The sequence below is a fragment of the Rhinolophus hipposideros genome, assembly GCF_964194185.1.
Source record: "Rhinolophus hipposideros genome assembly, chromosome: 16".
NCBI classification, from domain to species: domain Eukaryota; kingdom Metazoa; phylum Chordata; class Mammalia; order Chiroptera; family Rhinolophidae; genus Rhinolophus; species Rhinolophus hipposideros.
Genome location: NC_138062.1, coordinates 55,809,066 through 55,820,205, shown reverse-complemented (window position 1 = coordinate 55,820,205; position 11,140 = coordinate 55,809,066). Strand labels below are relative to the sequence as shown.

The 11,140-nt window shown below is 51.7% G+C and overlaps 1 protein-coding gene across 1 annotated transcript; it reads left to right on the top strand.

The window, feature by feature from the left end:
- The first annotated feature begins 927 nt into the window (after nt 1-927).
- On the top strand, nt 928-4,064 carry CLEC4G (C-type lectin domain family 4 member G). The gene is made up of 9 exons (XM_081076203.1): nt 928-983; nt 1,311-1,412; nt 1,780-1,833; nt 1,976-2,038; nt 2,157-2,261; nt 2,589-2,678; nt 2,884-3,032; nt 3,146-3,261; nt 3,541-4,064. Exons 1-9 carry the CDS (start codon nt 929-931, stop codon nt 3,677-3,679), a joined length of 873 nt encoding a protein of 290 aa, XP_080932329.1. The 5' UTR covers nt 928; the 3' UTR covers nt 3,680-4,064.
- The last annotated feature ends 7,076 nt before the right edge of the window (nt 4,065-11,140 follow it).

Here is an 11,140-nt window from a genome sequence, read left to right as displayed (position 1 = left end):
GCTCTGACCCAATCTTCCCGTAAGTAGATTACCCCATAAGAAATTCTGTTATATTCTATGGAGTTGCTTGCATAGTTTTTAGGTCTGAAGATGCCTCTCGTTATGGTGGCCCTTACACCTTAGCACCGCTGTTGGATGATGCCCAGTTCCTAGATCGATGCCTGGCACACCGTAGGTGTTCAGTATTTGTTGAAAAGATGAATGAACATCTAGTGGGTTTTGTGCCTGGGGATGGTGCCAGGGCTTGATTTGGATAACCTCATTTCTTTGGTACAGCATCCCTTGGAGGGAGACCCTGTCACTGTCCCCCTTTGCACAGAGAAGAAAACCTGAGGCTTCTAGAAGCTACATACATCATCCCTCCACACACTCACCTAAGAGTTGAGTCCAGAAGCTTAGCTGACCACCACCTAACAAATGTCTGTGTTCTCCCTTCTGGCTGAGTGTTGAATTAAGGGTCAGCCTCTGTCAGGCACCCATGGGAGAGCTGAAGAGGGAAGCTTAGCTGGCCTGCGGGGGCCAGACGTGAGGGGGCTCTCTCAGGGACACAGAAGAAGGGACTGGAACTCGTCCGGGTTCAGCTGGTCCCTCTTAGAAGGAAACCCAGCCCCTGACCTGTAAGAGCTGGAGACCGAGCTCCAAAGCAAAGCCCCCAGCACCGGCCAGATGTTGCTACGCTACCCCCACACACACACACTCCACCCCCTTCCACTCTCTCTACCCTTCTTTTACGCCCCACTTTCCCACTTCCCCTACATCACTTCACCCTTACCCCTAGTCCAGCCCAGAAAAGGCCCAGCCCTGTAATTTTCAATGGGTCCTTGGTACCAGGAATTGAGACGCAGGAGATAGGAAGGAAGGAAGAGAGGGTGGGGTGAAGGAGGAGGCTATATAAATATCTATGTCGAAGGCTTGGAGCCTGCTCACCATGGACACTGTCGGGTACAGCAAGTGGGATGGCAGGCCCGAGGAGGCGTCCGGAGGTAAGAGCAATGGGACTGCCTCACTGGCCCCCTTGGGTCCCTCTCCAGTCAGTGGTTTGGGGGTTGATGGGGGAAGGGAGGGCAACAGCCAAGAGAGGGCACAAGTAGTGGGCGCAGAAGAGACACCACAGGCTTGAGAGCCAACCGGAGGTGGATTCAGATTTCAACTCTGCTACTTAAGGGCTGCGTGACCACAGGCAAGTTACTTAACCTCTGAATCCCAGTTTCCCTGGAGGAACCCAAGTGTCCAGGGTTCAGTCCTCCAGGCCCAGGGATCCAAAAGAGTCCTAGTACAGAAGGGACCCAAGAGTCTATTGTTTATCCCAGGGTACCAGGGATGCTGGGGACGGCGACTCCTCTTCCTGGCCCTGGCTTTCCTGGCCATCATAGCCCTGTGGGCCTTCATTCTGAGCATCCTGCTTTCCAAGGGTGAGTGACCCTGTATGACGGGGAGACTGGGTCCCAGACCTCCCCCTCCCCCAGTACTCTTCTTCCTTCCGCCAGAGGGTCCGCCAGCTGGGTCCCTGATCTTTGCCTGGGGCTGAGTGTGAGTACAGATGAACAGTTGGTGTGCATCTTGGGGCTGTGTGCACCCCACATTTGTGTGTATGTGTGTGCAGGAATGTGTGTGCGTGTCCCGGGGCGCTTGTCACCCCTCGGCGCACGGGCACATCAAGTGAGCTGTGCCCCTGCCGGTCCCCTCGGTGGGTCCCAAGACCGGGGTCCCCCTACCCCCCGGGCGAGTGGAGCGTTCTCCAGTCCCCCGGACCGCGCCCGCTGGCACTTGTCTCCGCAGCCTCCACTCAGCGCGGGGCGCTGCTCGGCAGCCAGGACCTGTTGAAAACAAACGGTGCGTGCAGACCCGGGACGCCTGGGTGCGTGAGCGGGTGGGCACCTCAGGGTCCCCGGGGCTGCCCGCGGAGTGGAGAAGGGTGTCCCGTGAGTCTCCGCGAGTGACCTGGAGCCTGTGGGGCGGGCGTGGGTCGTTCCAGCCTCGAAGCAGACGGCGGCGCTGGGAGCCTTGAAGGAGGAGGTCGGAGTCTGCAATCGCTGCTGTAAGACGAGCGGGCGGAGGGCGCCGGGCCTCGAGACGCGTCTTGCCGGCTGGGGAGCGGGCTTGTGGCCAGGATTCCAGGTCTCAGATGTCCCGCGCCATCTCCGCCCTCTTCCCAGGCCTGAGGACGGAGCAGAAACTGCAGGAAGCGCTCACCGAGTTTAACGAGGCGCGAGCGAAGCTGATGGAGCAGGAGAGCTCCCTGAAGGAACTGGGCGAGCGCGGTGAGCGCGGGACGTGGCCACCACCCCTGCTCTCTCACCGCGCCAGTCCCCCGACCCCGCTGTGACCCAGACCCTCTTCTGTGATCCTGACCTCTTAACTCCGATCGTGCCCCCCCCCCATCCTGATCCTGACCCCTGGCCTCTGCCCTTCACTACAACTCTTAACCCTGGCCACAGCTGGACCCTTCCCACCTAAAACAGTCCTTGGCCGTGTTGTCATTTTTGCCCTCGACACTGACCACGGACACGGACGCCGCCCTTTATCTAATCGCAACCCTGCTCCTGGCCCTGACCCCAGCTATAATCTGGACTCCCTTGACCTCGCAGTGACCCAGAGCTTGGCTGAAGCGAACAGGGACCGCGAGGGCATCCGCAGCGAGCTGTACCGGGCGTTGGAGGCCGCACGATTTGGGAACAGTGAGCAGGACGGGGTGGGGTGGAGTGGGGGCAGCAAGTGAACCCCGGCCGTGGGCCTCGGGGCTCCCCGATCCGCCCGGATCCGCCCTTTGACCTGGGCCTGTTCTCCATGACTCTGCCCCTGCGCCTTCGGGGCCCACTCACAATCCCCTCGGTCTGCTCCACCTGCCAGCAATCCACCTCTTTGGCCCTCGCCACCTTGCAGGCTCCTGCGAGCAGTGCCCCCCGCGGTGGCTGCCCTTCCAGGGCTCCTGCTACTTAATCTCTGCGCTGCGGGCCAAGTGGGTGGACGCGCAGCGCAACTGCTCCGGCGAGAGCGCGCACCTGGTGATTGTCCAAGGCCTGGAGGAGCAGGTGCGCGGCCTAGGAGGTCCCGGGAGGGAGGCGGAGTCCAGCGGAGGGGGCGGGGCCCGGGAGGTGTGTGCGGCCCGGTGGATTCCGCTGGCTCAGTGTCCCTTTCCATCCAGGCCTTCCTGAGTCGGAATATCGGCAACAGCGGTTACTGGCTGGGCCTGAGGGCGGTGCGCCGTCAGAGAAAGATCCAGGGCTACCAGTGGGTGGACGGAGTCCGGCTCGGCTTCAGGTAAAGGAGGGGATTTGGGAAGGGGGACAGGTCAGACCCTAGGGGCAGTGCTTTGGACAGAGCTCAGGGACTCCTTAGGGATGGGCAGGCTAGTCCCAGGAACTGCCTAAGGGATAAATTCTGGGAGTTAGAAAGTTATATCCCAGGTGCATGCTCAGGTTAGCTCCTCAGGCTGTTTAGGTCAGACCCAAGCAATCAACAGTCTACACCTGGAGGCTGGACCCCGGGGCTATCGTCAGCCTAGACACTCCCAGCGACACCCCCACTAAACCACTACAGCAACTGGAACGTGGGAGAGCCCAATGACTCTCAGGGGCGCGAGGACTGTGTCATGATGCTACACAACGGGTTATGGAACGACGCACCGTGCGACAGCATCAGGGACAACTGGATCTGCGAGAAGAGGTTCAGCTGCTGAGCCCGCCCAGTGCCCCAAGCCACGCCCACAGTCACAAGGTGAGATTGCCTGCGTGGCTCACCCTCCTGGCTCCGCCCACCGCCATCGGATTTTTTTTTTTTCTCCCTCCCCACCCACCACCACTGAGAACTCTGGGACCTCCTCTCCACCCTCACCACAAACCCCTCCCACGTGGACCTAACTTAGCCTCTACCCCTTCCAAAATCCTGGTTCCTGGGCCCTGTGATCTGAGCCCACCTCCCTTTCTAGCCAAGATCTGGTGATTCCGAGATGGAGCTGTTTGGTTTTCTTGCATTTCTTTCCCCAGACTGGAATGACTTAAAGATAAGGGGTTTGTGAACACTCCTCGATGCCCTAGGGAGCATCAATAAATGTTTGAGAAATGAATCTGGGCTCCTGGCTCTGGCGAGTTCTTCTCAGCTTTATCCCAAAGACCCTGACATGACGTCTCTAAGTGACCTCATGGTCCTATGATGCTCCAAAACCCAGTGAGTAGCGTGCCCTGGGCCAGGTGGGCTGTGGGGCTCTGGGGACACAGGAGTAAGAGCCAGCCCTTCCTGTATCCCTCCCACCACCAGACCTCTTCCTCCTGGTCTGGCTAAGCACAGGGAGTGACTCAATGGAGGAATACATGAATGAGTGACACATAACATAATGCATTTGAAGGAGCCACCTGTGTCCTCGGGGAGAGGGACTGTGCAGAGATACCAAAGTGGTGGCTTCTTTCCTTAAGGAGACTGCCACTGCGTTATGGAGAGACAAAGCCCTGAGGCGGGTGAGAGAGGGGCTGCCCAGATCTGATGAGCAGGTCCCTTCTGTCTCTGGAACTGAGGTTCTGTGATGACTGGGTAGGGCGATCAGGAAATACATCCCAGAGAAGATGGATTTTCGAGGAGCAACGAGATTTCAGCATGTGGAGCTGGGAAGGGAGGGTTTTGCAGGTGGAGGAGGTTGCAAGGTATTAAGTATGGCTGAACTCATTTGAGGGGTACAGCATGCACAGAGCCTGGCTTTCTCAACTGGGGGCTTTTTATCTGAATTCACCCTGTATTCCCAAAGTTTTCTGCTCCCATCCTGGGGACCTGAGGGCTCTCCTGGAATTTCCAGTGGAGATGAGTCTAACTAAGGGGTGTGACAGGCTATCAGCCTTTAGTTCTGTGCAGAACTGAGTCCAGAACCAAAGCTGCGGGGCGCCCCCAGGCTGCATGGCCCCGAGAGAGTCCACTGAGCAGGAAGAAGAGAGAACAACACCCAAAGGCCCTGGCCAGGTGAAACCTTTCGGTGGACCAATCCCCCAACCCTTCCGTGGACCCTCTACAGGTACAGCACAGAGCGGGCACTGGCCAGGCCCAGGAACCACCTGACTCCTGCACAGATACACACCTAGTGGGCTGTGGGCCAGACAAATGGATTTCCAGATGGCTGCCTTGGAGGAGTATATCACTTTCCCAGGGTTACTGTGACAAATGACCACCAAATGGGTGGCTTAAGACAACACACATTCCCTCCAATTCTGGAGGTCAGAAGTCCAAAATTAGTTTTACTGAGCCCAAATCAAGGTGTCACCAGGGCCAGACTCCATCTGGAAGCTCCAGGGGGAGAATCTGTTCCTTTGTCTTTTCCAGCTACTGAAGCTGCATCCCTCACGTTCTCTGGCTCAGGGCCTCCTCCTCCATCTCAAAGCCAGTAAGGTAGCATCTTCTTCAGTGGTCACATTGCCTTCTCCTTCTGACTCAAATCTCCCTCTGTTTCCTTCTGATGAGGACTTTTATGGTTGCATTGAAGGCCCACCTGGCTGATCCAGGATGATCTCCTGTAATACTGCTGTGCCACTAACCACCCCAAGTCAGTGCAGATGCCACCTGCAGATTTAGGGCACAGTTCCTCACAAGACTGCCCTCACTGCAAGTTGGAGGGTCTGACCAACTGATTCTGAGCAACTGATCTCACAACCCCTTGTGGTTCCATAATTTACTAGAATGACTCAGAACTCAGGAAAGCTCTATACTTAACAGTTGTATGATGAAGGACACAACTCTGGGCTAGCCTAATGAAGAGACCCCGAGAGTGATGGCTGAAAAGATCTCAAACACAGAGGCCCCAAGTGTTTTCTTCCCGTGGACTCAGGACATGGCACCCTCCCAGCACTTTGATGTGTTCACCAGCCAGGAAGCTCCTCTAAGCATTGCTGTCCAGAGTTTTTAGTGGGCTTTCATCATGAAGGTGTGATGGGTTGAATCATTGGTTATGCGGTTGCACTCTGTCTCCAGCCCCACTTCCCCCTATGGAGCTCGGGTGGCTGGAAGTCCCACCTCTCATGGTTGGTCTTTCTGGCATGGCAAAACCCTCCCCCCAAAAAAAACCCATCTCCTTAGTTTATAAACTCAGGTGTGAGCCAAGGGGCCCCCATGAAGATCAAAGATGCTCTTATCACATGGAAAATTCCAAGGGTGTAGGTGCTCCTTGCCAAGATCCAGGGACAAAGACCAATCAAATTCTTTAATACAGAACATCCCCCCCATCTCTAAATCCCTAATTACATGTGCCAAATCTCTGTTGCTGTGTGAAATAAACCAATCACAAAAAAGAAAAGTACTGCATTATTTCACTTACTTGAAGTATCTCGAGTAGTCAAACTTAGAAAGAAAAGTACAGTGGTGATTGTCAGGATCTGCGGGGAGGGAGATATGGGGAGTTGTTGTTTACTGAGTATGGAGTTTTAGTATTGCAAAATGGAAAACATCTGGAGATTGCTTGCTCAACAATGTGAATGTACTTACTGCTACTGAACTAACTGTCCACTTAAAAATGGATAAGATGTAAATTTTATGTTGTGTATTTTATACCGCAATGAAAATTTAAAAATATTTAATGCACCCATTTCCAGCTCCAAGTCAGATTGTTTTTTGAAAAATGTGTATATCTGTGTAGCCACCACTACATTCTGAATATAAAACATTTCCATCTTCCTCTCAAATTCCTTCCCAACACTCCCCTTCCCACTCCAGGCCACCATGATCTGCTTTCATCACTACTGGCTAGACTTGTCTTTTCTGGAACGTCACATAAATTAAATCACACTGTATGTTGTCTCTTGTGCCTAGATTCTTTCTCTAGGCATGATGTCTTTGAGATTCACCCGTAATATTGTATGTATCCAAAGCTTGTTCCTTTTCACTGTTGTCCCATCTCACGTTGTGTGGCTGGACCACGATCTGTGTATCTAGTCATCTTGAGGAATGTTTGCATTAGTTTCAGTGTGAGTTACTATGAATTAAGCTGCTATGAACACTCTTGTACAGATCTTTCTATGGCTGTAAGTTTTCACTTCTCTTGAGTAAATACCTGGCAGTGGGTCAGATAGTAGGTGAATGTTTAACTTTTATAAGGAACTTGCCAAACCATTTCCCAAAGTGGTTGCGCCATTTTGCACGCCCATTAGCAATGTCTTAGGGTTCTGATTGCTCAAGGAGGGTATTTTTGACCCAGGAGAGACTTTAGCAGTTCTAGAGACAGATGCCGGGGTTTATCTAGAGAAGAGCAGGAGGGAAGGAAATAAAGCTGGAATCTGAAGCAGATAATGGGGGAAGACAGGAAGCTGGTAGTAACATATGCCTCATAACATGTGTTTTCATGAGAAGACTGGGGGACTGGGAAACAGGAAATGGGGGAAGCTCTGCTATTTGGAATTATGGCCCTCTGAACCAAGACCAAGGAGGAGGTTGGTGAGAGAAGCTGGAGAGGAGTGAGATCAAGTCTCCTGGGAACAAGGAGCAATTTCATTCATGCATGCATTCATTCATCAATTCATGCACGCATGCATGCAATGTAATTATTTGGATTCATTCAATGCAATTATTTTCTCATCTACAAACATTTCTCCAGTGCTAATTAGCTTATTATACATCAGACACTGGCATTTGACAGAGAACAAGAGGTCAGGGTCTCTTCCCAACAATCCCTCTCCGGGGCATCTACCCAAAACATCTGAAAACATTTATATATAAAGACACGTGTGCTGCAATGTTCATTGCAGTTTTGTTTACGGTGGCCAACACATGGAAACAACCAAAATGTCTTTCGAGGGCCGGCCTGGTGGCTCAGGCGGTTAGAGCTCCATGCTCCTAACTCCGAAGGCTGCTGGTTCGATTCCCACGTGGGCCAGTGGGCTCTCAACCACAAGGTTGTCGGTTCAATTCCTTGAGTCCCACAAGGGATGGTGGGCAGCGACCCCTGCAACTAAGATTGAACACAGCACCTTGGCTGGGCTGCAGCTGAGATCCCTGATGGCTCAGTTGGTTGGAGTGCGTCCTTTCAACCACAAGGTAGCTGATTTGACTCCCGCAAGGTATGGTGGGCTGTGCCCCCTGCAATTAGCAACGGCAACTAGACCTGGAGCTGAGCTGCGCCCTCCACAACTAAAACTGAAAGGACAACAACTTGACTTGGAAAAAAGGCCTGGAAGTACACACTGTTCCCCAATAAAGTCCTGTTCCCCTTCCCCAATAAAATCTTTAAAAAAAAATGTCCTTCGATAGATGAATGGATAAAGAAATTGTGGTATATATACACAATGGAATACTATTCGGCGGTAAGAAAAGATGAAATAGGACCATTTGTGACAACATGGATGGATCTTGAGAGTATAATGCTAAGCGAAATAAGTCAGACAGAAAAAGCAGAGAACCATATGATTTCACTGATATGTGGTATAGAAACCAAAAACAACAAAAGAACAAGACAAACAAATGAGAAACAAAAACTCATAGACACAGACAATAGTTTAGTGGTTACCAGAGGGTAAAGGGGGGGTGGGAGATGAGGGTAAGGGGGATCAAATATATGGTGATGGAAGGAGAACAACTCTGGGTGGTGAACACACAATGGGATTTATAGATGATGTAATACAGAATTGTACACCTGAAATCTATGTAAATTTACTAACAACTGTCACCCCAATAAATTTTTTTAAAAAAGAGGTCCGGATCTCTGGGCATGGAGGATTCTGAAAATCCTTAGGCTGAGTGGACATAGCCATTCACAAAATAGTACAAACTGTAGGAGCCCATTTATATGAAGTTCTAGAACAGGTGAAACTACCCCAGGTAGGAAAAACGTGGGCACAATGGTTGCCTAGGAGCAGAGGCAGGGATTGCCAGGGAAAGGCCATGAAAGAACTTTCTGGATTGATAGAAACGTTCTGTGATCTTGATAGGCATTTGGATTATAAGGTGACTGCATTTGTCAAAGTTCAAAGAAGGAGGCCGGTTAGCTCAGTTGGTTAGAGCGCGATGAGTGTTGCCAGTTCGATCCCCACATGGGCCACTGTGAGCTGCGCCCTCCACAACTAGGTTGAAACAACTACTTGACTTGGAGCTGATGGGTCCTGGAAAACACACTTAAAATAAATTTAAAAGTTAAAAAAAAAGCTCAAAGAAAATGCTCTTTTTCATGCATTTCATTCTATGCCGTTTTACTCAAAAAGAGAAAAAAAGTAAGAAGAGTGGAAAACAAATATTGGACTTTAGTTCATGTTCTGCAGGCTGGAGTATTTCAGAGGAAGTAAGCTGATGCATGCAGCTAACTTTGAAATGCATAAAAGAAAAGATGAATTGAGGGGTGGATAGAGGGGTGAATGAATGGATTTGTAATTAAGTACACATAGAAAATATTGATTCTAGAATCTAAGGATGGGTTTTTCCTTCTAAAATTCAACTTTTCCGCATGCTTGAAGATTGTCCTAATGAAGTGTTGGGGTTCAGGTCGTGGTGCTGCCTCCCTGGGGCTCACAATCTGGACACGAGGAGGTGATAAGGAGGGGTAGACGGTTGTGTGCCCACATGATGAGGTTGGAAGTAGAACTCTTCAAAATAGCAATTCCCTGCCTCCCTTCTTCTAGCCTGAGGGGTGAAATGGGGCGTGGGGGAAGGAGGGTCTCCTTTGGAGAAGCTAAGGGGGTTTATACTGGGCAGCAGGGGTGGGAGCAGGAGAAGTCCCTTTCAGCTGCCCTCTGCCCCTTTCCCAGTGGGTGTCCCCACCCACAGCCCCCGGAGTGACCCCAGGACCACACTTTCCGGGGCTGAATCAGCAGGTCATTGGTGACTTTAGGGACCAGCCACAGTTTCCAGGATAAACCTTCCCTACCCGTCACCCCACTTTCCAAGGAAATAGCATTGAGACAGAGTAGCCTGTCCTTTCCCACTTCCCACCTCCCTCCTCCCAATTCCAGGAAAATCCCTGGGATCCCAAGGCGCTTTACCAGGTTGGCTGAGGTGTCTGGGGAAGCCCTCAGGGTATGACAGGACACACTGTCCTCCAGCCTTGGGAAACCCCTTCCCCATCTTCTTCACCCTCGCTCCTCCCCACTTTCACCTCTCTTGTGTCCTCAGATCCACTCACAAGTGACACAAATGGATGAATTTGGCAGACGCTGACAGAAAGCCCAGAATCCAAAACCATGCCTGTCACTTACTCTTTGGATGAGTCTGGGCCCGTGACTTTGTCTCTCTGAGCCTCAGTTTTTGCATCTCTCAAGTGGCAATAATAATAACAGTAATAATAACAACAGCATCTACCTCCTAGGGTGCGGTGGTCGGCAGAATAACGGCCATCCTAATCCCCAGAATCTGTGAATATGTGACTTGACAAGATCAAAAAGATTTTGCAGGTGGAATTTAGGTCTCCCAGGACCTAAAGGATCTGGAGATGGGAGATGATTCTGGATTTTGGAGGGTGGGGCGGGGGAAGAATGTTGTCATAAGGGTCCTTATATGACGGCGGAAGCAGGGTCAGAGTCAGAGAAGGACACGTGACAATAGAAGTAGAGTCAGAGAGAGGTGGGAAGATGTTACACTCCTGACTTTGAAGATGGAAGAAGGGGCCAAAAGCCAAGAAATAGGGGTGCCTCTAGAAGCTGAAAAAAGCAAAGAAGCAGATTCTCCCCTAGAGCCTCCAGAAGGTACCAGCCCTGTGGAGGCCCTGATGTTGGTTAGCCCAGTGTGATTGCGTTGGACTTTGGATCTCCAGAGCTGCAAGATAATAAATGTGTGTTGTTTAAAGCCTTCCAGTCTCTGGTAATTTTTTACAACAGTCATAGGAAACTAATTCAAATATGATGCCTGCAAAGCACCTACTGTGTGCCATGGGCTGATGGCTTGGTGGTGACCACCGGCAAACCAGACCCATTCACACACGGGTCAGGGGTGAGAGATCATTAAACCGATGACTGAGGGGCTAGGGCCACTTTAGCTGGGGTCACTTCCCTCAAGAGCAGAGACCTGCAGGATGAGGAAGGACCAGCGAGAAGGCTCAAAAATTGGAAAAGCCGGGGTGTGTGACTGGAGCTAAGGGGGAGCCATGCAGGAGGGGAGAGTGCCAGCCACACTGTCCTTGCTGGCTGCTGGGAGTTTGGGTTTCCTTCTAAGGGCCTTTGCAGGAGTTGGGGCTTAGTTATGGGAGAGG

What these genes read in the sequence shown, in the direction of transcription:
- CLEC4G (XM_081076203.1), top strand. Translation starts at nt 929, where the DNA reads ATGGACACTGTCGGGTACAGCAAGTGGGATGGCAGGCCCGAGGAGGCG. An exon ending in GAGCATCCTGCTTTCCAAGG is followed by an intron (nt 1,413 to 1,779) that starts GTGAGTGACCCT and finishes TTGTCTCCGCAG; the next exon opens with CCTCCACTCAGCGCGGGGCG. An exon ending in GAAGGAACTGGGCGAGCGCG is followed by an intron (nt 2,262 to 2,588) that starts GTGAGCGCGGGA and finishes TTGACCTCGCAG; the next exon opens with TGACCCAGAGCTTGGCTGAA.